This window comes from Python bivittatus, unplaced genomic scaffold (genome assembly GCF_059951505.1).
Source record: "Python bivittatus isolate LINGU-HERP-01145 unplaced genomic scaffold, Pbiv_v1 ctg000080_np1212, whole genome shotgun sequence".
NCBI classification, from domain to species: domain Eukaryota; kingdom Metazoa; phylum Chordata; class Lepidosauria; order Squamata; family Pythonidae; genus Python; species Python bivittatus.
In genome coordinates this window covers 13950505-13977002 of record NW_028277035.1, presented here as the reverse complement: position 1 = coordinate 13977002, position 26498 = coordinate 13950505, and the positions used below count along the sequence as shown (strand labels likewise).

Here is a 26498-nt window from a genome sequence, read left to right as displayed (position 1 = left end):
GAGGAGTATTTGCTTTGAACTCGCCAGCCAGCCAGGCCAGCCCGATTTTTTATCAGACTTGGAAACAAGTTTCCATGCCGGAGGGAGGGGGGGATATGAGAGCGCCTAGGAGGAAAAGAGTCTAATCTGAAGGATCTGCAATTATGGAATATCAGAATATTTAAGGAAAGACTGTGTAAATGACGGTCCAGATTCTCCCTAATATGTTCCTATATCTATTAGATTTACAACGTTGAATCCTTCCTCCCCAACAAAGTAAACACAAGGTTTTCCCCTCCCTACCCTGACGATACCGAGGTTTCCTGTAAATCCAAGGCTAAATCACTCCGTTTCTCTTGAGTGTAACTAAAGAACTGTCCTTTACAAACCTCACAACTCAGTTAAGGTTGCAATTAAACAGTCAGAGCTGGAAAGTGATAAGTTTGGGCTTTTTACTAGAATTGGGGAACAAATATTCAGAGTGCTTAGCAACCTCCAAACTTGGATGTACTGCCTTGAACTCCTGGCCCACATATCTACAAGTGCCAAATTTAGTTAGAGATAATGGTAGGTTAGTATGCTGAATCTATTTGATTGGAAATACAATTTTCTGATTTCAAGGGAGTATATTACTAAGCAAGAAGATAAAGCATTAGAATATTTTCTAGACAATGTTCCTAGAATGAGGCAAGAAATAATCAGTATTTCTTTAGCTGAAGTTGCAATTCAGCCTTCCCACTAATTTCAGTGAAAAGCTAAGCACAGCCTGTATCTAAATTGCTAATTCTTTTGAGTTCTGATGCTCTAATTGGGCTATATATTTTGCTTCTGTTATAAAAACCTATGTATATAAGGATTTAAATGAGAATAACAGAAAAGCTAATAAAATGTAAGTCTCATCCTTTGTAGATAAATTTAAAAAGGGTCTTTTGCAAATTGTGACTGCAGTTTATTCTGAACTCTCTGACAATTAAAGATTGGTGATTAGTATCACCTTCATTGTCTGTATTGCATTTTATCATTACTCTAGTCTCAACTCCATTTGAAATGAAAATGAAAATCTCATTTGAAAATTAAATCTCATTTTCAAACCATTTGAAAATGAGATTTCATGAGATTATACCCATCTATTGCTACACCTTTGCCTTAACTAAATGTGTATTCTTGGGTCTGAAACTTCTCTTTGCTAATGTTAGAGCATCGTGAATGTTGATTATGCTATATTAGGAGTAACAGTATCATATATAAGTTCAAAAGGAAGCAAACTTTCAGAAATATTGGGGTTTTCCTAACCTATATATTTAAAATATGTGTACTGCTTTAGTTTTTGATTTTGATTTTTTGATTTAGTCTATCCTAGGCTTGTTGACAAAAAATGGAGAAGGGCAAGGATATCTTCAGGGGCTGTTTGTTAATAGTTGGATTCACATATTGCACTAACCCCAAACTAAAAAAGCATATTATGGCTTAGCCTGGTGTATAAAAACCCAGCCAGCATGATGTCACTAAAGTTGCCAAAACAGAATGTTGCCTGGAGTGATTCTGTGCTTTAAAAGGGAGCTTAAACTTCAGACCTTTCATAACATGCAACTGAACATTTTCTTCTGTTAATTCTTGCTGGACAAACTGCAGTTAGGCAGAGGAAGAGACAGAGGGGGGAAGGGCAACCAAGTAGTAACTAAAACAATATCACGACCTTAGATTCAAATCCCCAATGTGATCAGTACATTTTTAGTGCCTGGAGTTTTTTAGAAGATGGAGGCAATAAACATACAATAAACAAAATAGTTGTTCAGGCTCCTGTATGTTTATAAAAGAGGGGATTCTAGTAGGTGCAGTTTTTTCACCTCTTTGAAAAACTGTATGTTACCATATTCCCTGTCCTACAGAGATGCAGGGATTTCTGCTGCTGTTCGTCCTAATTTAATACATTTAATAGTATTTCTGCACACTTTGAAACCATTTAAAATTAATAATAACTTGATTAACCACAGCTATCAAATCTAAATGTCATTTATTTTGCTGTAAGACCAGAACTCTTTGTAGTCCAGTAAGTGAACACATGCTTGTTTGAAACACAGCTCATCCTAAGGCAAGAATATCAGATCTTCTCCTAAAGGCAGTTACTGAATTTATTCACCATGTTAAACCATAATGTGGTCTGTCTGGTTTTGGCTTAATATGATGTGTGAACCAGGAACTGTCTGCAGTGATCTGGACATTGCGCTGAGAAGATGTAAATATAGACAAAATGTGACCTTGTTGAATTGCTGTTATCATCCTTTACTAAGGTTGGTGAGAGCTGAGGGGCAGAAATTGTCAATTCCTGCATTAAATATTAAAGCCTATTACCTGGTGATTTCTGCATCACTGTACTCATATAAGAAAAGACTCTTCCACTTAACTTTTCAATGTGAGACTAAAGGATTAAAGTCAAAAGAAAGATGGTGGTTTTAGTTATCAAAAAATACAGGGTAATGTTGCTTTATAAGAGCAACATATTTTTTGAATTCATGGTAAGACACATACACTCTAAGTCATCTTTTGCACCTATTAAGGCAGATATCCTTTATGAGCTTACATGGCCAAATAGGCTCTATTGATAGGGCAGGAGGTTGCTCCTATATGGGTGTATGAAGAATAATTCTGTAATGGAATCAGTTTCTTTTTTTCATCTTGGTATTCTGGCTGATAGAGATTTTGTGATATCTTTAAGAAATACACGATGCTATTTGACAAAAAGCTGCCAAGCTTGAAATTAAGATTTTAAATTTTGTTAGGCTATGGAGTCATGTTTTTAAGTCAGCTGGGACAAATCTATTTTTGTCAGCATTAAAATATAGATAACTTTTTTCACTTGGTTTGATGGAGATTGTACAAAACCAAAACATAATTTCACTAGCTCCATTCCAAAATATTAATGTGTCTTGATTCTTTTAAAACACTGATAAGAATGTCTTCTTTATTTTGGAAAATTAAGGATTGGTGTCTTTTAAGCTTTATTTAAGTAACAATCTTAACGGTGAAGGGAGTTTTAAACTTTCTAAGATTGCAAAAGCATTTGGGTTAATTTCTCTGTATCCTCTCTTCTGATAATGTAGCATATTTCTGTAATATATGCAGTGGGGCACACATAGGTAAGAAATAGGACCATGTCCATATTCATGCATACAGCTAGTTCTTTAGACATTGAGACTAATGCATGTATATTTGGGGGTGGGGTGGAATAATGGAATGAGGCTAAGTAATGTATCTCTGCTCTTTGCATTACATGTGAATAGCCTGTGCAAGTATAATGCATAAAGAAGTCTTACACTAATTACATAGGAGTATATTGTCAAATACCTTCTAGGCAGAGTTCCTATTCTTGGAATCTTTTTTATGCACATTTCAGGGGATCAGAAATCTAAATCATTCACCTATAATTTTGAACCACTGATTTCTATCAAAGCATTGGCTTTTATTGCCTGAGGGACATTCCCTGAATTTTGTGGTTTTTTTTTTTACTCCCAGCCTTGCCTATGTACAGGATATGGCTACAGGGTGTAAGAAATTCTGAATTTGTAATTGCTGAGAAAGATGTTTGTATGTTCTATATGCATTTCGGAAACCTGCAATTTTACAGTAGTTAAGTCAGAGGGTTATGAAAGCTCATTTATGTTGACTATGTTTGCAAGATATGCTTACTTATGGTTTAGTGAACATAGTTTATATAACCAGTGTTCTGGGTTTATACCATATACTTAGCTATAAATTAATCATACTAGGTTGCACAACATGCTAGACTATAATATTGTTGAGTAGTTCATGGTTCAGAGTGTTGTGAAAATATAGCCTATTCACACTAAAATGTTTCTTTCTCTGTGTTCAAGAGAAGAACCTATCTTGAGCATTGCCTGTATTTTCTAGAAATATACAAATCAGCTGAGTTTGCACAACACATTAAGCCATAAATCAGGGCATACAAAAAACAATATTTAGACTCATACAATATGCTAAACAGGTGGCAAGCAACCACATTTTGGCTTAGTGTGATGAGTGAATCAAACCACGGAATCACACAAATGGTCCATCTAGCTCAGTGTTATTTGTGCTCACATGACATACTTATCTATACTCATGTTTTATTCAACTTTATGGATTTATATAATATGTTGAACCACAGACAAGCCATAGCTTCATAAAACATACTAGGCTGAAATGTAGTTGTCTATGGTACGATGCATTACACATACAGAATCAGTGACTGGCTGAGTTTTGAGGATGAAACTAAATTTTTTTAATGCAAAGCGTGTTCAGTTGCTAATCTGGTATTGATTAGCTCCAGCAAATCTCATGTTAGTCATACGTAATAAGCAACCCTGAAAATCTTTATATATTTACTTTGAAAGATGCATTCAATGCTTATATTGAAGAGTAGAACATATTTAATGTAAATATACATAGGAATCAAACATTTCCATAAACATCTTCAAATATGAACTATACATAATTATTACATTGTAAATTCCACAGGGATATCAGGTCTGCTTATATTCTGCCCCTAATATGTAAATTTCCAGAAGGTCAGACAATTTCTCTGTGAACCATCTTCTAAAAGATTTGAAATCCTTTATCATTTGTGCAGTACCCAAATTCTGTGTTGCCACAATGAAAATAATTGGTCACAGAAATAACCACTTCTGTTTTATTTATCACTTTAGGTTTAATACATGCTATCTCATTTTAGGTGATATATATTTTTACTTCATAGATTGTAATATTTTAAATCTACACTTGCACAGGTAATTAAAACACCATTATAGTAATGTATATTACATTTTTATTTGTTATTTTATCTTTGTTATGCTAGTATTTTATCTCATCTATCTGATTTTACTTTGGTGTATGTTTTCAAGTTTTGTTGGTCATTGACCGAATAAACAGTATTTCAATTTCGAACTATAGGTATCTTCCTTGGGCTCATTGACTTAATGACTGATCCATACCCCAGACTGAAATGAGAAGAACAACCTTTTGACAATCATAGAGATATTTTCCAAATAATCAGAATTCTTGAAAAACATATAGGTCAGGAAACCAGTTCTTACTGCTTTCATATCTTTTGCTGCAAGAGTTCGCAGCGATGCTACACTGAATTCTTTCAAACTACGTAAGCCCACATAGGTTTACTCAGAAGTTAAGCGTAAATAAGGTTCAATCCTATACACATTTACTTGGGAAGAAGTGATCCTAAAAACAGAGGAGCTTGTTTTTGAATCGACAGGCATAAGAAACCCAATACAGTACATAAACTTTCTGAAAATGAATTAAGAGTCAATTTTATTCTCTCCAATGAAGAATCGTGCACAACTTCTCCAATGTACTTGAATCTTAATCCTACCGCTGTTTATCGCCGTTTAATGCAGTTGTTTGTAGGCATAAAACAACAGACCGCGGTGGGCGTTCAGATCCGATTCGAGGAGCCCTTTTCGAACAGGCGAGCGACTTTGGAGAACGCTCGATTTTCCTACCTGCTACATTAGGAAGAACTTTTCTTCCCTTTTTTGACTGTCTAGGCGACCCGTCTGCTGCCACGGTTCTATTGGCTAGCAGGATATCAGCTGATTCTTTCCCAGTCACTTTCAATATGGCGCTGACGGTGTAATCTAGGCTGAGAAACGTGGACATTAATTCTGGTTGGTTGTGCTATACATAGGGGAGCTTACATCGTGGGACTTCCTTTAATTTTTTTCCCCCCTCCCTGATTCCTTGGGAGAGATTTTACAATTCAGCTCCGTGTCCTTTGTCTGAGGCATGGCCTGATCCAGACAACAGCAAAAACAGAAACGTTGCTCGAGGTCGATGTTACCTCCCTCAGAGAACCCAGATTTCAGTCTTCAAACCGCGTCACCCCCGCGTGTCTGCAGTTGCATGCAAAGACTTGTAGGAGCGTAATGGTAGTCTACAGTTAACTGAAAATTACAGATTGGCTGTGCAGTAAGTGTAAAATGATAGAGTTAAAATTATTTTGCTTCTCTTATTTGGTATGCTGTTCCTGTTACAGTTAAGAAGGTTCCTGATGTTTAGATAAAATCTACTGTTTCTTAAAAGATGGCTCTTAAATGTGCAGGCCTCATCTCTGAGATGGGGGGGTGGGGTTGTGTGCCTCCAGTAATTTTCTGTTGGTCATTACTGTTTCTCATATCAAGTACTGATAATATTTCTCCAGACTGTAATTCAGAAATAGTTTTGCAGGAATAAGTTTAAGGCCATATATCTGTACAAGAAGAGGCACAAACAAAATATGTGTCCTTATTTTGTATGAAAATCACAAAATCAGTGAGAAGGTTTGCCACTGTACATTCCCTTTCTCCACCCCTGCACCAAATTCTCTACTGCAGGGATTTTCAAGCTTGTTCAGATCATAGAACCTGTTAGTTAAAAAAAAAAAACCCACTGGAACTCTTGATCAAGAGGCAAAGTAATGAGTTGTCACGAGTACAAAACCCCTTGAAGAGAGCTTCTATATATCAGCCCATAAGCCCCACATTTCTGTTTTACCTTAGAAAAATTGCTATGTATGCCCCTGCTGAGTGTACTTTTTTTTGCCCTTAGTCTCTCACAGAACCCTAGGGTTCCATGGAATAGTTTGCAAAACCTTGTTTTACCTGACATGGCTGTGTAAGGCTCTGTGTACATGATACATAGAACCAGGGATTAGCCATTTTAGCCTATGTGTTGCAGGATCTAGACGGTAAAATTAGTTTATTGTTCAGTGTATCATGCAAACCCAGAAAATTGGATTAAGCTGTGGTTAAACAAACCATGGTTAGGTTCATTGGGATAAGTGTTATGTGAATATAGTCTGAGATACTCTGTCCTTGAAAGCTGAATCTAAATACAGAATAGGCGTGCTGATTTATAAATGTTTGGAAATTCAGGGCTCATATAGTATAAATAGTATTTCTTTACTTTTCAGAAAATAGTTGGAAGAAATTGATGACAAATAAATGTCTCTGAGGATTTGGCTGAGACTTACCTTGGCTCCGTATAGAAATGAAGCAACTCTAACTGCAATTTCAGTCAGAAATAATTCTTTTAACAAAGGCATGGAGGGTAATCAGAGTCAAGACATGGTAACAGAAAGCTGTAATCTGGAGCAAAACATGGCTCAGTCACCTACAGTGAGCACAAGTGGTGGCAGTGAGCCAACAGAAAATGGTGGGAAAATAATCACAGAAGGAAAAGCAAAAGTGATTTTCCCAAATGCCAATGAAGTGTTTTACAACCCTGTCCAGGAGTTCAACAGAGACCTTACGTAAGTAGGGAGTGGGATGACTTCACAAACTGTTTTCTGTTGGATTTTTCAGAAGTTGGAATGAGTGATGATGGAAGAGGATATCCCTTTGGTTTAGGGGAGAAATAGGATATAGTTGGAATAGCAAGTTGGAATTCCTGAATTAAAGTAAGCTTTGGAGTTAGTTTTATAACTGAAAATATTATCTATACCTGAGAAGGAAGAGATATTCTCCTATGATAAGGTTCAGAGGGTATATTTCTTTGGGTTCTATCTTCCTTGTCTTGAGATAATTTTCATTAGCAAAAAGATTCTGTCTATACCTTTTCACTTTCTAAAGGCCCTTGGGGAAGAACTGCCACTTATTCCTTGTAAGGACTGGCTATGTATTTGAAGGAATGAGGAATTGAATGAGGAATGTATTTGAAGGAATATGGAATCCTCATAAGGACAGGCTATGTATTTGAAGAACATATGCCAGAGCATATCTACTCTAGCTTTTCCCCACTTCAAGATCTGTTTTGTAAAGGTGATTTGGTGCCCCATTTCATGGAATGATCAGGCTGCGGGGGTCGTTGGTATTTATTTTTATTTTTATTTTTCTTTGTATTCCTTTTTTGAAGGGCAGGCCCCAATTGCTATCAAATAGTAGATAAGTGTTTGCTTAGATATTGTCATAGTGCATAGGTTTAGCAAGTCCCAAATACGATGTTGTCTTACGTTAATTTTTTTTCAGTTTTCAATCTGATACATTAATTTTTGTTAATATGACAGTCTATAATCATAGAAAACCATAATTAATGTAAGAGGAACAGTGAGGGAAAATGTTCATTTAGTAAATATTTTTTCAAATAAATAATTTGCTGCATATGTAGAACTTTAACGTGAGCAATGCACTGAGGAGATTCAAAGTCAGTTCTTTTAGATTAGATCCCAAGAGCCCTGGACTGATGTGCTGAGCAAATGATGATTTCAACATATAAGTGTAAAATTGGAAGGTAGAACAACCAATCTTTTTTTAAATTATTGTATTACTTATGGAAATTTTGGTTCATTGTAGAAGCAATTTCATAAGTATTTAGTTGTTACATATCAGGCAAATGGATCTTTCATGCTGTATAACAAGGAAAAAGTTTGTGTTATATTAGTAGAGATAAGCAAATAATAGATCAGAAATCAATTTCTGGTGGACTACATAGCATCTGATGCTTATGTGCATTCTACAAAAATTCCTGGGATTTGGTCTGATTTAGCAATTATGATGCAAATTACATATTTTGAGGTATTTAATACAGAATAAATATGTATTCAGCTACAAAAAGATCTGCCTCTCTGCACTCTTACTGTTAAAAGCTGTTGGTGTAGCATAGATACAATGTTAATAATAATAATTTATTAAAATTATATGCCACCCAACTCCCAGCAATATGAAAACAGTAGTTGTAGGAGGGAAGATGTATATACAGTTGAAGTTAATTTACTTTGAATCTAAGAAGTGTTATTGATTTGTCACTTTACTTGAAAGATTTTCTGAAATGATTGATAGTTTTGGATGCTGAACTGTGTAATCATCCTTTGTAAAATCAGACATTCTTGCAAGTACTGTATGCATGTAGATATTTAATCTTTAATATATATTTGGGCACTTATTAAAGTTTGTAATATGTACTTTTTTCCTCACATTTAGGTGTGCAGTCATTACAGAATTTGCTCGTCTGCAGCTCTCATCAAAAGGAATTAGTAGTGAGTGGCAATGCTTTCATCACTATTCCATCTAAGGTCCATCAGGTGAAAAACAGTGATATATAAGAAGCAAAATATGGATATCTTCTCTCTGATTATTGTTTCTTAGTAATTCAGGTGGTGGCATTTTTTCCTGCCTGCCTGCAGAGAAAGAATGTGTGTGCATTTTTAATAAAAAGCTTAATTAGAACTTAAGGCAGTATTTAATTTCTTCTGTCAGGGTATTGGAAAAGTGATTTTTAGCAGCTGTGAAGAGAAGTAAGCAGACCCACTTTTAATTCTTAGGAATTGTCCCTAGAATAACAACATAGAATGTTTTAATCTTCTGTAATTTGTTCTTGTTGCTTTTTAGCTAAGATCCTGTTTTATAGTGTAAAAAAGAAAGAGCAGCTGCAGTTTACTTGCATATTATGAGTAACTTTTTTTGACAGCGTAGCTCTCCATACCCCTATCAAAATGTTGAAGGATATTTGCAAGCTTTCACTAGGGGTAAAATTAAACAGAAGAGGCAGCTTTGTAGTTATCCTTATAGTTGGTTACTCTCTGATCAGGAGAAATATCATTTAACGGAGCTGAATATTGAATAATGATCTATATGATGTAATTGTATAAAAGATGTAGGGACTGAGCATTTGTTCAGGCAGGATACCAAGCGTGGGTTCATTTCTTCTGTCTTTTTTATCCAGTTGCAGTCCCTGGGGAAGAAAATGCCTCTAAAGTGATTGTTGATCTCTCTGAAAAGGGAAAAGATGACGAGTTGGAACAACTGAGTGATAGAGATATTTCAGATAAGGAGGCTGCCACAGTTGCAGAAGTGGGTGAAGTATGCCAGGTACTGTATCTCTATATCCACATTGGGGTTTTGAGGGTGGACTGGATGAATCAACGGATTGACCATTACCAACCTGTTGTTGCCCAAATATATTTGGCTTAAAGTTTCTATCATTCGCAGCCATCATGATCTTTGGCTGTTCTTGGTGGAAGCTTGCTTTGCTTGCTTGCTTGCTCATTCAGTCATTCATTCATTGTTTACACTTCCACCCTCCCACAATCCAGAGATTCTCAGCAGCTTACATAAAGTATAAAACCAAATAAAACATCAATGCAATAATAAAACAACCCAACCCAAACAAAAACTTTTTTTGTGCCTTCAAGTCAGTTTTTGACTCCTGGCAAATGCCTGGACTAGTCCCTGCATTTTCCTGGTAAGATTTTTTGGAAGTGGTTTGTGTAGTGCAAAAAGGGAGCACTGTAAGCTGTTTGTGTAGCGTGCCCACGGCTCCCAGCCGCAGGCTGCCAGCGTGATCACATTGCTTTCGATGTGTAGAAGAACAAACAGTTATGCTCTTGCAATCCCTTCCTCTCCAATCTCTCTGCTCTGCAAGGGGAAAAAAAAAGAAAAAAACACAGATCGGGCACAGGAGAACACGTACTGACTGTAATGGCAATCATGTGACTGAGGGACACTGCAAAGGTCATAAATGGTCATAAATTGGCCATAAAGTTATTTTTTCAGCACCATCATAACTTTGAATGGTTGTTGAATGAGTGGTCAGTAAGCGAGGACTACCTGTATTATATAGTCAAAATATGTTCTGTCTTTTCCCTGTAGGGAGCTTAGGATGGCATACAGCTTTCTCTTACATAGAACACAATATGGGTATAACAAAATAAAATAAAGGTATTTATAAAAATATCTCATCCTCCCAAATTGCATACGTTCCCCCACACTTTTGGTGAGATTTCACATGAAAACATTGAACTCTCATGATTTAGTGAGCTCATGATTATATGACAATTTTCACTTTTTTTAAAAAACATTTAATTTCGTTTCAGGAGATCATTAGAGGATTTTGCAAATGTCACCTTGTTGAACCTCTCTCTACACAATGCTGACTATCATGCTTTACATTCTAAGCTCTATGTTTATTATATTGTATCCCATATTTCAATACTACCACAATTAAGATATACATTTTAAAATATAAAAATAAAAAGAATACAGTTAATATCAGTATAATTCATATCAGATGAGCTTAACAAAAACATGATGGAAAAGATGGGGTGCCATTTTCCTGAATCCTGGGAGGATGGTGGCTTACCACATCTCCTTGGGAGGTGCCTTGGATAACCTGAGAACCACACAAGAGAAGGCCTTTCCCTCATGCCAAATAGATGGCCTGGCTGTGCTGTGCTGGGATCTTCAGAGCAGCTATTTGAGGCAGTGACATATCTCTGTCTACTGAGTAATATAACACAAGTCCTGTCTGTTTCAGAGGCCTTCTTCTCTATCATGGCATATCATTGTATCATGTGTTATATAAATATGAAATATATAAATATGAAATAACCCACTCCCTACAACTTCTGTTATAGCCCAACTGATCACCCTCTGTTGGGCTATAACAGTTATTTTCCAGTAAAGAATCTAGGACTTCGGAATAGTTGCTCATTTGAGCATAAGTTGAAGCATTCAAAAGGGTCTGCTTCAAGATATGATGCAAACTTTTGTATTGATTTGAGCATGGACAGTCATCCGGCACCATAAAGCACATAGGAAAGACACATTCTGATAATTGCTGCTTGATATTCTTGAAACTCCAGGGCTGGGCTGGAGGTTGAGTCAGCGGTGATCCACATAGTTTTGAGTCAAATACTGACTTGAAATGATGTGGATTAGCTTAGTTCCAAGATCTCTTTCAGGTTTTTTTTGGTTTAACTTTTTTTCTGCCTTTTACAGGAGGGACTCCAAGTGCTGGAGGCCCTGGCTGCTTCAGGACTGCGTTCTATCCGGTTTGCCAAGGAAGTGCCTGGCATTTGCAGTGTAGTGGCTAATGATAATTCTTCTAAGGCTGTTGAGTTCATCACCCAAAACATTAAGCTCAATGGCGTGGAACACCTGGTGACGCCAAGCTTGTCAGATGCTCGGTCAGTAGACTTCTATGCAAGATGGGGTTGCCAATTACTTCTTTTGATTCCCTTGGCCATTTAATATCTTGAAACCTAGCAGATAAACTCTTGCTTTGCAAAAGAAATAGAACTGTTGTTTCTAATAATAATAGCGGAAGTATCTTAAAAGAAGGAAAAGCAGATTAGATTTCATGCAAACTCTGTTGGGCATTTTGTAATAGTTGCCTGATTTGTGTTCTTCTTTGTTAGGGAATAGCAAGCAAATTTATTTCAGTAAACCTCGGGGCATGATAATATTAATTGTTGTTCTTTGATATCTTGAGCTAATTCTGATTATGAAAAAAACATTTAGAAAAATCTGTTTGTTGTATTCAGAATAGTTTGTACTGTTCTGTTGTTTTGGTATGATCAGGTACCTGTTGTACAAAATGAGGTGGAGAGAATTTGTAAGTTTGAATACTGTTTAGCCCTTGATGCTTTTCTGTACAGCCATAGTTGAAGAATATGTGGTGCTGTTAAGTTAGTTTTCTGACAGCTAACACAGATGATAACAAACCTCATGATAATAAATGAGGAAGCCAATGTTACGTGCACACTCTGTGAACCCTGGCTCCAAAAAGGGCCAGTGAGGTATGTGCTACTCTTAAAATCAAGAAGGTTATCATGACTTGGTGCAGAACTGCCACTTGTGTAGGTATGGGAAATACAGCTGAATCAGTGGTGCATAGAGATGACATGTGGGCCCTGTAGTTCAGCTGTGTTTCTAATTGTCCCATTCTTCAGTTCTGTTACCAGCACATACTGTCTGTACTGCTGAAAAAGTAACAATACATGAAGGAGTTAATTTGCAGAATTTCCATCTCTTTCTGTTCTTGTGCCAGTAACTAATGGCTCTACAGGCTAAAAACAGCCTCCCTATATTAGGCAAGTTATCCATCTCCTCCCCCTTCTTCTGTGGAATTAGGTTGCAGAAACTCTTTGACTTGCATCTGATACGTACAGTGGGGCAAAAAAGTATTTAGTCAGCCACCAATTGTGCAAGTTCTCCCACTTAAAAAGATGAGAGAGGCCTGTAATTTTCATCATAGGTATACCTCAACTATGAGAGACAAAATGGGGAAAAAAATCAGAAAATTGTCTGATTTTTAAAGAATTTATTTGCAAATCATGGTGGAAAATAAGTATTTGGTCAATATCAAAAGTTCATCTCAATACTTTGTTATATATCCTTTGCTGGCAATGACAGAGGTCAAACGTTTTCTGTAAGTCTTCACAAGGTTTTCACACACTGTTGCTGGTATTTTGGCCCATTCCTCCATGCAGATCTCCTCTAGAGCAGTGATATTTTGGGGCTGTCACTGGGCAACACGGACTTTCAACTCCCTCCAAAGGTTTTCCATGGGGTTGAGATCTGGAGACTGGCTAGGCCACTCCAGGACCTTGAAATGCTTCTTACAAAGCCACTCCTTCGTTGCCCGGGCGGTGTGTTTGGGACCATTGTCATGCTGAAAGACCCAGCCACGTTTCATCTTCAATGCCCTTGCTGATGGAAGGAGGTGTTCACTCAAAATCTCACGATGCATGGCCCCATTCATTCTTTCCTTTACACGGATCAGTCATCCTGGTCCCTTTGCAGAAAAACAGCCCCAAAGCATGATGTTTCCACCCCCATGCTTCACAGTAGGTATGGTGTTCTTTGGATGCAACTCAGCATTCTCTCTCCTCCAAACATGACGGGTTTAGACCAAAACATTCTACTTTGGTTTCATCTGACCATATGACATTCTCCCAATCCTCTTCTGGATCATCCAAATGCTCTCTAGCAAACTTCAGACGGGCCCAGACATGTACTGGCTTAAGCAGGGGGACACATCTGGCACTGCAGGATTTGAGTCCCTGCAGCGTAGTGTGTTACTGATGGTAGCCTTTGTTACTTTGGTCCTAGCTCTCTGCAGGTCATTCACTAGGTCCCCCCGTGTGGTTCTGGGATTTTTGCTCACCGTTCTTGTGATCATTTTGACCCCACGGGGTGAGATCTTGCGTGGAGCCCCAGATCAAGGGAGATTATCAGTGGTCTTGTATGTCTTCCATTTTCTAATTATTGCTCCCACAGTTGATTTCTTCACCCCAAGCTGCTTGCCTATTGCAGATTCAGTCTTCCCAGCCTGGTGCAGGTCTACAATTTTGTTTCTGGTGTCCTTCAACAGCTCTTTGGTCTTGGCCATAGTGGAGTTTGGAGTGTGACTGTTTGAGGTTGTGGACAGGTGTCTTTTATACTGATAACAAGGTCAAACAGGTGCCATTACTACAGGTAACGAGTGGAGGACAGAGGAGCCTCTCAAAGAAGTAGTTACAGGTCTGTGAGAGCCAGACATCTTGCTTGTTTGTAGGTGACCAAATACTTATTTTCCATCATCATTTGCAAATAAATTCTTTAAAAATCAGACAATGTGATTTTCTGGATTTTTTTCCCCATTTTGTCTCTCATAGTTGAGGTATACCTATGATGAAAATTACAGGCCTCTCTCATCTTTTTAAGTGGGAGAACTTGCACAATTGGTGGCTGACTAAATACTTTTTTGCCCCACTGTATTTCATTGGCCTAACCTTTTGCTGGTGTGTATTCAGATTATGAGTGTGCCCCATAGTGAAAACAATCTCTACATGAACAACCAGCCTGCTAGGAAAGATAGTAGATCCTCCATTCTGGCACAGTTTTCCATGTACATCAAATGCTTTAGCATAGAGAAGGATTACTTGAGCTTCATTTTCAACTGAAGCCCACATTTACTATTTCATAGAAGTTCCTGCTTCCTCCTTTCTAGCCATGAAATGTAGCACTCCTGATCATGTCTGTCTCTCTCTCTTGTGCAGGATGCTGCTGTATCGCAGAATGGCAGCTAGAGAGTTATTTGATGTTATTGATCTCGACCCATACGGCAGCCCTTCTGGTTTCTTGGATGCTGTGGTGCAGAGTGTGCGTGATGGAGGTGAGCTGGTAGCCTCTTTCAGTCTAGGTATTGCTACTGATAGTGGAAAAGGGCTGCTTAGAATACTGGCCTTTTCAGGGAGTTTTGTTGGTAAAGTTTCCTGCCTTTTTTTAATGGCAAGCTGAAATAACAGGTTCCCATGGATTTCAAACTGGAACCCTTGTTTTCTACAACAGATGTATCTGTAGCCATATCATGACTCCTAGTGGGTAGGAAATTGCAGTGATGTTCCAAAGATTGCAAAGTGTTCAAGAATGATTGAGGTATTACACAGTGAAGGGAAGAAAATACAGGGAGCCAGGACTCTAGAGTTTGGAATCAGGCCCCAGGCTTTTCATACTGGCAAATAACATGGCTGACTGGCCATGTATGTTCCTAAAAGTTTCTGAATACAACAGACTGTAAGGTAAATTGGCTAATCTCATTTGTGCCCCCTCTTGACACTTCTGTGCCTCGTAGTGCAGGAAGAGCAGTCCTTTTTTGTAGAGAAGGAAGTAGAAACGCACTGGCTTAGCTGCAGGCAGGTCTGGAATGAAGCCTTTGGCACACACTCACTGACTCTTTTGGTCTGTTACCCCTTAGTTCCTTAGGTATGTTTGGGAGAAGTGTTGGTTTGCATTTTTCTACAATTTGCCTTCATTTGAAGGGTGCTCTTACAGGTCTGCTGTGTGTCACATGCACTGACATGGCTGTATTGGCTGGGAAATTGGGGGAAACCTGTTACAGCAAATATGGAGGCACGTCTATAAGCACCACCTGCTGTCATGAGATGGTGAGTAGGAGGGAGTGCCAGGCAATGAGATGCCCGAGCTTATATTCCATTGCCATGTTTTTCTTCCTGTTATTCTGCTCCAAAGGAAATAGATATTTCCTGAATTGGTTGTTCTGCAAGGACAGATAGTAGTAACTGGTAGAGCCTTACAAGTACTATAGTACTGGTACTCCCAGCTTATCTGTTCTCTATTGTACTCAGCTGCCCTGTTAAATAGTTACAGAGAACAAAGAATGTAATGGAAACATCACATGCTGTGAATAATTCGCAAAGGTCCTATATACCCTCTGAAAACATAGCTGATTCATGCCAATGCCCAGAGGGAAAAAGAACCCTCACTGCACTGCCCTTTCTCTCCCAGGCCCTGCGGATTATCCTGCACAGCCTGGATCTCCGTGCCAACTGCTACCAGCGCTATATCGTTCCACTGTTATCTGTCAGTGTTGACTTTTACATTCGTGTGTTTGTTCGAGTCTTCAGTGGACCATCCAAGGTCAAAGCTTCTGCTAGGTAAGCACCTGTTCCAGATGATGTTTCACTTTTTCTGCTGGGCTTCCCCCATGGAGGAAAGGAGTCCAGATCTCCTGTTTGCTTTCCAATTGCTCCCAACTGGTTGCGTTAAGAAGCAGGATGTCCACTGCAGCCGATATGGCTCAAGGCTGCTACCTGGGCATTTCCTTCTTTGTCCCTTCTTTGCCGCCTAGCAGCTCTTCCTTTCTTTCTCTTGGCAGCAAACAGGCCTTGGTTTATAACTGTGTGGGCTGTGGATCATTTCACATCCAGAGGCTTGGCAAGATGGTTAGCGACGGAAAAAAGTAAGAGTTCTTTGTAGTTTTGGCAGCGTAGCGGCGATTCCCTTTATCCTGCTGCCTAAATCATTTTGGTGGGTAAAATTTTTTCCTGCTAGGTGTTCTCTACTGCATTGATCATAGCGTAAAACTAATTTCCTGTTTTAATGGGTCTTGCTTTCTTAATTGGAGTTGCTGGTTACTTCCTATCTTCTCTGAGTTTTTTTTTTCCTTTTGGATTTTAAAATAAAAAAGTATTTGCAGACATCTGAAGCTCATGAGCTGGGAAAGGAAAATGGGAAAGTGTTTCTACATAGAAAGGAGGTACCTGTTTATTGGGAGTTGTAAGCCCCAACACTATTAAGTACTTTATTTATCCAAGAGAAAGATGATTTCAAACAGAAAATTACATACATAAAACATTCCTATTGGAAAATATGACCTGTCGTTTACTGCCTCTTAGCATTAGAAATTGCCTACTCTTTCCCCAGTAGAAACATTGCTGCTGAGGATTCAAAGGCTTAACCCTGAGCAGGTGCTGTACGTGTGTTTCTGATGCTTAATATATACTGTGTTGGTGAAGAGAGACACGTGGGCCGTTGGTTTTCAGTCTCTTGGACTTTTAGACGGTGTATAGTTGTAACATAACTAATGGCTGTTCCCAGGAAACATTTGATAAACAGGGAGGAAACAAAATCCATACATTGTTTTGATTTACAGTAGTTTAATGGCATCTGTTTCTCTTCTGTGTAACCCCACAGCTTCAACTATAAGCCTGCTTGTGGCCCCCCCGTGGGACCATCCTGTGAACATTGCCACCAGCACCACCAGGTGAGCTGGGAGAATATGAAGCCTCATGGTTTGCATGCTGTTAGAGAAGTGATTTGCCCAAGCTGATTCTTCCTCCTTCTCCTTGCCTTGCAGCTGGCTGGCCCAATGTGGGCAGCACCGCTTCACGATTTGGGTTTTGTCCAGCGAGTCTTGTCAGCAGTTGAGTGTAACCCAGGGCGCTTTCAGACAAATCAACGGATTCAGGGCATCCTGAGCATGGTGATGGAGGTGAGGATGATGGCTATTGGCAGAGTAGATAGGATGGTTCTCCTTTCAGATAACTTCCAGAAGCAAAGACATGTCATCAAGTAGTAAAGTAGCAGAGAGCTAGCCAGAAGACCGCCAAGTTTTGCAGGTGGCATTGCTCTGCTCAACTTAAGACAGCCTTCCCCAACTTGGTGCCCTCCAGATTGCAGCTCTAAACTCCATCCCACGTGAGTAAAACTAGGAGGTGGAATCCCAGTGTAGTGGGATTGCTGACCATGCGGAGGAAGGCTGACCTAAGAGGTATAAGCTAAATAATGTATGCAGTGTCCTATTGGAATTGTTTATTCAACTTGAGAATGGCAAAGGTGGGGGGAATGCATTATTGCAAGGCACCAATGATCTAGCCATGTTCTGCATTCCCTGCACAGTTATTGGCATCTTTCTAACGAGATAATTGTAATAGTGAATAAGCTTACCTAAAAGGGAACCTGTTTTAGCAAGCCTGGAAAGTGCCTTGTGAACGGAGCATTTGCTGAAAGCAGAATGTGACTAAAACACGGTTACAATAGCAGATACGCCTCTTCTGTAACCTCACTAGAATAACTTTCCTATGTAATTAGAATCTGCTTTCCTCTGCATGTAGGAACTCAGTGACGTCCCTCTCTATTATACCCTTGATAAACTCAGTAAAACCATCCATTCTAACAGTCCTTCTCTACTGCAGTTCAGGTAAGATGAACTTACTAATTTGCACCCAGAACTTGTATTTAACCTAAAAGAGGAATGTCCTGAGATTTCCTGTGTATGTGGTGATAGACAGGATTTCCTCGCAGTTGCTGGCAAAGCCAGGATTTGAACACCGTTATGAATCCATATTGAGGAGATAATGTATTTTTTTTCTCTGGCAGTCCTACCAATAGTGATGTATTAATCAGGAGTTCTGCTAAGAGACTTGGTGTTTCTTAGCAAGTTAACTGGTCTTGTGAATCTCTGAATCTTTGTTCAAACACAAGTGGGATAGTCATCATGTGGAGATGGCTCAGGCCCCATTGCCTGACAAAACATGCTGTTTGAAAGATTCCTCCTCCAGGGCTGTGGTTGACTCAAGGCTAAATTTTGCCTGATTTGGAAACACAGCTGCTGGGGTGTCAGCATGATATGTCATGTGATTTTAAGGATATGCAAAGAGTACATGTTATAGGGTAGTTGGGAAGAAGTTGCAAGTTCCAGTGTTATGGCAGAAACAGACAGTTTTTAAATTTGTAGTATAGAAAAAAAATCTAATTTGACCAAATTGGAGTCTCATGTTCAGATTATTGTACCCATTTTTCTGCTTTCCCAACCAATGCTGACTTGTCTCAAGTGTTGCTGGGGCTTCTGCTAATCTTTTTCCTTAAGGAAGCCAGGGAATGTTTTAATATAAGTCTTCTCTGGATTCTTTTCCAGATCAGCTCTTCTTCACGCTGGCTATCAAGTGTCACTTTCTCATGCCTGCAAGAATGCTATCAAGACAGATGCACCATCATCTGTACTTTGGGACATCATGCGTTGCTGGGTGAGCATGCTCTTCCTTTCATATAAGGGAGCTTTCTTTTCTGGCTTTCTTAAAAACTGTTGGCACTAAATAACATCTGTGGAGATCTCCCAGTTTTGAGGCTGATCTGGGCATCAAGATTCTCACTGAAGAGATTTCTGGTTTCTCCTCTACTTTAGTTTTTAGGGAAAACCAGTCACCTTTAAACTGCTTTCTTTCTGCATGTATGTCCTGTGCTTTTTTGTTTAAGCTTTAATGAATATTCAGTGCAATGCAGCCCTAAAAGATTTATAAAGAAACAATTCCGAGCCATCCCTTCTCCTGTAGTTGGTTGCTTTTGCTCTTGCCTGCTCTCTTTCTCTTAGGCCTTTTTTAGATTAAATTGCTGTTCCTTCTCTTCCTTCTGCCCATCCCCGCCTATAGGAGCAGCTCAATCCTGTGAAACGAGAGCGCCTTTCAGAGAGCAGCCCGGCTGCTCACATCCTTTCCGTGGAACCCAAGTAGGTGATGGTCACATGGTAGGACCGGGCTTGAGATGAACAAATGTGGATTTTGAGCTGAGAAACAAATTGGTTTAGGTGCAGGATATTAAAGACTTAGATGTCCTGACGGCAGAAATCTAAAGTTTCTGAAGGCAAAAGGGAAACAAACAAAAAACAGAAGGGGGAGGTTGGCAGTAGAGGCTTGGAGGAGAATATGCATCTCCCAAGTGTGTGGTTTTATTTTGAAGCTGTTTCTTTGCAAGAGAAGATCATAAGATACTGTCCTCTCTTACCACTGGCAGAGCCTATTAAAAGGTTCTTAGAGGTTACATTTCTGTCACAAGTTTTAATCTGCCCCTTATCTGGACTTCCTATAAATTGTACAGGCTGCAGGCATCCTTCACTGTCCGAGCAGATGCTAATCCTAAATCGCGAAAGCAGAGACTCAAACGGTTCCAGATGAATCCTGAACCCTTCTGGGGGCCCAAAGCAAGAGCAAAAGCAGGGTAAGATTGATTTAAAGGGAATCGTGGGGTGCTGGGAGGAAACCAGAATACCCAGATATAAAACTCTTCTGGGATTACAAATAAATCTGTGATATTTGGAGGAAACAAGAACTCTGTTCCTTCATTGTAAAACTGCTGCCAGATGTATTGTTACGGCTGTGAATTAGAAAGTTTTTAATAGGATGTTTGTCTTTAGAAGATTGTGTGGTGAAGGGAAGAGCATGATTAGCATCTTCCTCTGCACCCTGAGTTCCTTTTCTTCCCAGAAAATAAAAATGCACATATCACAGCTACAGCTCAGGCCCTTGGTCAATGTGGCCGCTACTTCTCTTTGCTGGGTGCAGCCTAGCCATAGAAGGAAAGTAGATGAGCCCTCTCGGGTGCAGAAACAGGTGGGCATCTTCCCACTCATACCTCAATGTTTTTACAGGGTTGGCTACAGCTTTCCATTATGAGCCTTTGTATGAGCCCCACATCAAAACAAAAGGGAGCTGCCCTGATTCATGCCTAATTATTTTTCTGGGTCAGGGGTGGGATTTCTTCTTGTCTGCAGGAAAAGCGAAAGTTACACCAGAACAAGAGGAAAGTGTGTGTGGTGGGGAGTGATGGTGCTCACCTAAAAAACTTCCCATGCAAAAGGTTCCGGCAGGTAAGTAGCCACAGTTACTGTGCATGGTAAGAAATTATTAAAAGCCTGTGAAAGGAGGTGGGCAGCATATTTCTGGATTGAGTTTATTGTGACAGCACAGGTCCAGGAAGAAATGTGCTTGGCGTGTGATAGAGAAGGATCATGGCACACTACTCCACTTGGTTTCTATAACATTTGATCTCTCTTCTATGGATTGGATCATTGGGTCGATATAGTTGGGTCATGGCACAGATGGAGACATCTGGATCTAAAGGAAATGGGGAGGTGATGACGTCTTACTAGAGCAGCTTTTCAGGTGACTGCACTAATTTAGATCCAGTGCAGGGTCTAAGCTTCCTGGGAAATAGAAAAAAATGGATTAAGGGCTCCCTTCTCCATGCAGGGGGTCTGTTACGATGCAGGAGCATGCAGTTTGCCTCCTAGAAACAGAGAAAACATTCACAAACGTATTTAGTTTTGGTTTCTTTAGCTGCAGATAAGTAAAGGTTCTAATGAGTAAGAAGTATCTGCTCTAGCTTAAGAGTGGCAGCCAGAAACAATAATCCTTCATGCCTAGCCACACTCCATTTTAACCAATGTTACGGGTGATAACTCCAATTAAATGTCAGGACATTCTCTGAAAAGTAGATTCGGCAGCTCTTGATTTTAACATGGTCCACCAAGCCAGAGTGCTGCTTGCTTGATATTTTACCAAACTGCTCTGCTTTGGCAGACCTAGGGTAGCAGCAAAGATTTAAATCCTTATGGTGGAGGCACCATTCAGACTATAGGCACACTGTGAAAGTCTCCTTGAAGACCTGCTATGTTTGACTTACATTTAAAAATGCTAATGATAAGGGATGGTGAAGCAGCCTATGTAAAAAGTCCATTCTCCAGAGCTGCTTAGTCAGGTAGTTTCTTTTTGTTAGCAATCGGCCACTTGTATGAATGACATAGGCTGGACTGGGGGCAAGGATATGAATGTCTTGTTTAAGTTGTTCCAACGAATGCCATTTTCTTTCCCAGGGCGACTGTTCACTAGGGGACAAGTGCTGCTACTCCCATGAGACACAGAAAGAGTGAAGCACCACAACAGCAGTGCAGTGAAAGAGTCCTGACTGCCTGGTGTGATTTTTATTTTTGCATTTACAGGCAATCTTTATATTTCAATGACTGTCAAGATGTGCATGCCAATTAAATAATATTATCTTTTGATGATGCTTGGGTTTGTGACTGTTTAATAGTGATGATGGCATCTTTTTGTTTCGTTAGCATTTCTGTATGCATGGGATAGCAATATCTACGAACCAGTTCAGTTTCTAATAGAACAGCAGGAAGGAAATTTACCTGTGGCCCCCTTTCCACTTTCTGATTGTTTTTTTTTTTTTAATCTTCCTGGCCATCTAAAACAAAGCACCAATCTGCTTGCAGAAAGTCCCAGGGTGGGACTAAACGGCTAAGACACTTTCTGTGAAACATTTATTGCTACTGGCAGGCAAGATGGGTAACACTGGGTTAGACAGAGCAATGATATGACTTGGCGTAACGCAGCTTCCTATGGCTGGCAGAAGTATTAAGTTTCAGACTGTATGGTATTCTTCCATCATACATGTAATTCTGGTCAAAAGCTCAGGGTAAAAGTCCCACAATTATTCCCCCCCCGCCCAAAAAAAGCCCCATCTAGAATGCGAGTTGCTTATCTGAGCACATTCATTGCTCTTTTCAAGCTGACAGTACTCCTCCTCCCAATAACATTAGAATGAAGTAGCAAGTTACCTAGAAAAAGCACTTCCAAAATACCATTTTAATGTTCTAAGTACTTAGCCACCTTCAACTGTCTCTATTCGCCAAATCGATTCATCACTGGTTGGTTTTCAGTTGTCCACTTCTGCATTTTTTCTGAAAATTGGTGCAAGTACTTTAATGCAAGGCTCAGCTTAATACTGAGGTGTTATGGATGTGAACAAAAGTTGAATAAGACATTGTAAAACAAATCTAAGTTAGTGGTTTACAAGGCATAGGCTTATTTTCCAGCCTATACAACTTATTCCACATTAGCCCTTGAGTCTGCACTGTCTGAATTTTATTATCCATGCTGGTGGAAACTGATAAGATGTGTGAGAGCCTGAGTTTAATTGCCTTTCCAACTTTTAACAGATTAAGAAAAAGTGAAGCAATATGCAAAATAGTTATATGTATTTAAGAGGTTTATTAAAAAGATGATTGTACTTAAGATAGTCCAAATATTCCAGCACTTCCAAAACCCTTTGTAAGGATGGTCATTTTTTTGTTTGTTATGGATGTGCTTTGAGGACATGGAGGCAGGACCAGAATGGCCTTTTAACAGTGATCCCTTTTTCATTTGCAAAAGAAAAAAAATCCAAGAAAATTTCTAAAGGTAGTCCTACTACCTATACCATCAGGAATCAAGCAGCTTAAGGGCATCCTCTTTCCACAGAGCAAGATAATGCCTGGCCCAGAGAGGAACCACTTCCTCTATCTTGTGCAGGTTCCTGAGGGAAGGCTCCAGCGTCCTGCTGTACCTTGAGACAATGCGTCACTCTGCTTGGACCAAATGGCAGGTTGAACTCTTCCTTACATTTCTTGCCTAGGCTTGTCTTGGTACCTAATCTGTAGCAAGAAGGTTCGGATCTCCATGGGAAATAATTCAATGTGTGCTGGGTCTAGGCCAGTGCCTGATCGCTGTTCTGCTGCTACCCCTGTGGACAGAAGGATTTTGAGAAACAGTGATGGTAGAATACCAGAGTGAGATTTGCAAGGAACAAGAAAGGCACCCGTTATTGTGACACAATGGGATTCACAATGGGATTCCAGCCCAACAGAGCTTATGCCAGGATCTGTAATTGTGGGAATGAACTTATATTAATGGCCAAATTTTGCCCAGTCATACGAAATGCAGGCTTTGGGGTTAGGATACAGAGGCCACTTGGTCCCTGGAAAGGTTGCCAGGCACAAAGTTTGAAGAAAGATAGTTGTCAGCCTATGGAGGACAAATTGCAGGTTACAGAGAGGTGTTTTAGAGCAGCCCACTGGAGTGGCTTTCAATGTGACTCAATTATGCTAAATCCGTTGGGATAAAAGGGACTGAAAGCATCATGCAACAGACACTGCTGCTGTGCAGACAGATCTGCAATTCCACTTCAACCCTCACCTTCAGCTGGCTGCCAGAGGAGCCTGCTCACATCCTCCCGCTTCTGGTTTGCTGACAAGTTCATTTCTTGCACGGTGACGATGTTGAAGGAAGAGAACAAATTCTGACAAAGTGGAAAGACAGAAGAATCTATGAATCTCAAGTTGAACCTCAGTGCTAGAATCACTTTGATCAGGTTCTCCCCACTTTGTTAAGATCTGACCCACCCAATCCTGTCCTTCAGTTTTGGTCTTCAACCAGCATCAACTCAAATCTTTATATCTTCTGTCCCATATACTGAATACTATGTGTCCCATCAATCTAATAAAAATGTGAGAGGCTAGCCAGGAAATCATTCATTCGGATCCAAACTGGGCTGTGAAATCCACAAGCGATTTTGGCTATTATCTGCAGGATGGAGATACTAATGCTTCCCTACCTGATAGGTCTGGTGGAATTCAGGTAAAACACTAAGGACAGAATACTGAACATTTAAAAAATTACCCATTTTATTGATACCCTAGCCCAGCTAAATTACAGAGAACAGTTCATGCCTTTATTGATAACATTGTCTCTAGCAAGAAACCTACCAGCAAATTAATGACGACAGGCAAGGAGCCATTGACCGCCTCCCCATGTTCAAACTGGTGCTCTAGACGGATGAGAACGGCATCAGGCTCCCACTGGGCCAGTGTGAGCAAGTGGATGTTCGATGGAAGGGCATGGTGGAGAGCGGAGAACTGAGGATTGGGAGAGAAAGTATCGGGCAAACAAAGATATGGTCAGATTACTATCACTGAAGAGCCACAATGTTGGAGAATGTCACTGGCATATAAAATATAAAAATAAAAAAGGAAAGTCATTAGATACTAAACAATATACAAGTTATGAAAAGCAGAAGTGGTTCATTGGCTTAAGAAGTTAAACTGCATTTACAAATCACCAGAGGTGGGCAGAACTTTGAAAAATACTTTGGAAGCATGCAGGCAGCACCTGTCCGTAATTCTTTAAAAAAGCCATGTATTTTCCTGAGATTGTGTAACTATACTCTGCAGCTGCCACACAGTCCCTAGAAAAGGTGCAGCTACTTTTAAACAGTTGCAGAAAGTGCTGTGCTCAGATGTACTTCTTGGAATGCTCTGGATTCTAAGGCCCTCAAAAATAAAATAATCTTACAACAGTAATAGTTTCTTCTTAGACATGCCATCCATCATTTGCTGAAACGAATCTGTGACTATTAATAAATAAGGCTTGAGACATCTGATGACTGCTTGTCTATTTTCTACCTTTCCCTCACCTCTTTGACAATGCCCTGACCAGGCTGGTATGGGGGTCCTCCCCCTGGTGCCAGCACCAGCTGTGGTGCCATGTACTCTTGCTGGGCCCGCAGGCGGTGCTGCTCAGCTGATGATTCCACTGTATCTAGGAAGACAAGGTGACGACCTCGCACCACTAATCCATTGTGATAATCGCCAGGTTCTAGTAATGGCTCCCCTACGCCCCGGTTGTCATCATGTAGCAGCCTTCGATGTACCTGAAGTGACATGCCAAAAATAAAAGAAAAGGAAAAAAAGTGGAAGTCAGAAGAAGAATGGCAGGACAAGTACTGTAATTCAGTCTGTTAATGTCTTAAAATGCCTAGTGCTGTGGGATGGATATGTCTTTTCAGGATGCTGAAGAACAAGTGATTCCTAAAACACAAGTCACTGACTTTATACCAGTTCATCTAAGCATTGGTCTTGCTACAATTTGACACAGACTTTTCCTTCTGATTGTAGAATTCTCACCACTTTGGCTGCTGATAGTTCTCCCTTGCCTCAATTTTCTAGCCTTATGTCCTTCCATCTACTGAAACTGATTCTTCTGTTTTCGGGGTGAACATTTTAGACAAGGAGCTCAGGTCCCACGAATATAAAGGAGAGAAGCTGGTTCCCACAGTTTCAGCTGGAAGCAATTACAGAAAGCACTTCTCTTCCTTGTTGCTCCACCAACCTGCTATGCATACCATAAGTTCAAGAGAGCCATCAGTGAGGCTACTGCCACCCTGCGAGCGATCTGTCAGCACTGTTAGCTGGGTCTTTCGGTCCTGGAATGAAAGAAGTAAAAAGGCTACACCTGGCTGCATGCATAAACAAACCTCACACTAGGGAGCTGCTGCAGAGTTACAGGTGATCCCACCACACTGGAGCATCCAGATAACCACGTTGCCACCTCAACCTACACCAGACAGAAACCTACCCATATTATCCCATAACTCTGCTTGTGTGGGCAGCTAGTCCTACAGGAGAGTATCCTCGGAACAGCCAAGCCTGCCAGGAACCAGGGGATATTATTACCTTGATGTAGATGCGACTGTTCACGGGGTAGTAGTTGCCTGCCACAGGCTCAGTCTGGCTCAGATTCCATGTGACTCTGTAATCCCGCCTTCCCAGGAAATGAAAGAGCAAATGAGCTTCCTGACTTCCTTCAGTCAGCTAAACCTTGTGAAATTGAGGGCTACCCCCCCCAGCTGTTGTAAATGGAAGGGAGGGTCAGTGAGGGTCAGAGAAGAGTGAACAAAAAGGCAACATCTACAGCTGTGACTGATATTTAAGTTCTCATAAATTATTTTTGAAAATTTCAGCTTGGCATGTTGGATAAATTCAGCCCTTGTATAAGCCTTGCCCAGCCTGGGCACTCTCCCCATGTATGGATTTCA

At 40.0% G+C, this 26498-nt stretch overlaps 2 protein-coding genes across 6 annotated transcripts in view; one reads left to right on the top strand and one right to left on the bottom strand.

Moving 5' to 3' along the window:
• Positions 1–8: 8 nt before the first annotated feature.
• TRMT1 (tRNA methyltransferase 1) lies at positions 9–21864 on the top strand. Of its 3 annotated transcripts, none has more exons than XM_088133586.1 (17): positions 9–546; positions 6941–7279; positions 8946–9001; positions 9688–9833; positions 11742–11929; positions 14786–14901; positions 15561–15673; positions 16035–16183; positions 16405–16488; positions 17223–17292; positions 17386–17520; positions 18143–18228; positions 18946–19054; positions 19457–19533; positions 19902–20021; positions 20550–20670; positions 21676–21864. In XM_088133586.1, the coding sequence occupies exons 2-17, from the start codon at positions 6972–6974 to the stop codon at positions 21730–21732; spliced, it is 1935 nt and encodes a 644-aa protein (XP_087989712.1). In that variant the 5' UTR covers positions 9–546; positions 6941–6971; the 3' UTR covers positions 21733–21864. The 3 variants fall into 3 exon arrangements, with proteins under 3 accessions (XP_087989712.1, XP_007421018.1, XP_007421017.1); XM_007420956.3 differs by lacking the exon at positions 9–546 and adding an exon at positions 568–5657; XM_007420955.4 differs by lacking the exon at positions 9–546 and adding an exon at positions 568–5958.
• A 971-nt stretch (positions 21865–22835) lies between these two features.
• Positions 22836–26498, bottom strand: part of MAN2B1 (mannosidase alpha class 2B member 1) — a 30884-nt gene continuing 27221 nt past the window's right edge. For 2 of the 3 annotated variants that reach the window (XM_007420953.4, XM_088133584.1), the window contains 6 exons: positions 26137–26224; positions 25806–25886; positions 25098–25334; positions 24391–24540; positions 23822–23924; positions 22836–23369 (listed from right to left, as the gene is read on the bottom strand). In XM_007420953.4, the coding sequence (XP_007421015.1) occupies positions 23245–23369; positions 23822–23924; positions 24391–24540; positions 25098–25334; positions 25806–25886; positions 26137–26224 (784 nt within the window). In that variant the 3' untranslated portion in view covers positions 22836–23244. Of the gene's footprint in view, positions 23370–23821; positions 23925–24390; positions 24541–25097; positions 25335–25792; positions 25887–26136; positions 26225–26498 lie in introns of those variants that run through there. The other variant, XM_088133585.1, reaches the window with a different exon arrangement.

What these genes read in the sequence shown, in the direction of transcription:
- TRMT1 (XM_088133586.1), top strand. Translation starts at nt 6,972, where the DNA reads ATGTCTCTGAGGATTTGGCTGAGACTTACCTTGGCTCCGTATAGAAAT. An exon ending in AAGGTCAAAGCTTCTGCTAG is followed by an intron (nt 16,184 to 16,404) that starts GTAAGCACCTGT and finishes TTCTCTTGGCAG; the next exon opens with CAAACAGGCCTTGGTTTATA. An exon ending in CATGCAAAAGGTTCCGGCAG is followed by an intron (nt 20,671 to 21,675) that starts GTAAGTAGCCAC and finishes TTTCTTTCCCAG; the next exon opens with GGCGACTGTTCACTAGGGGA.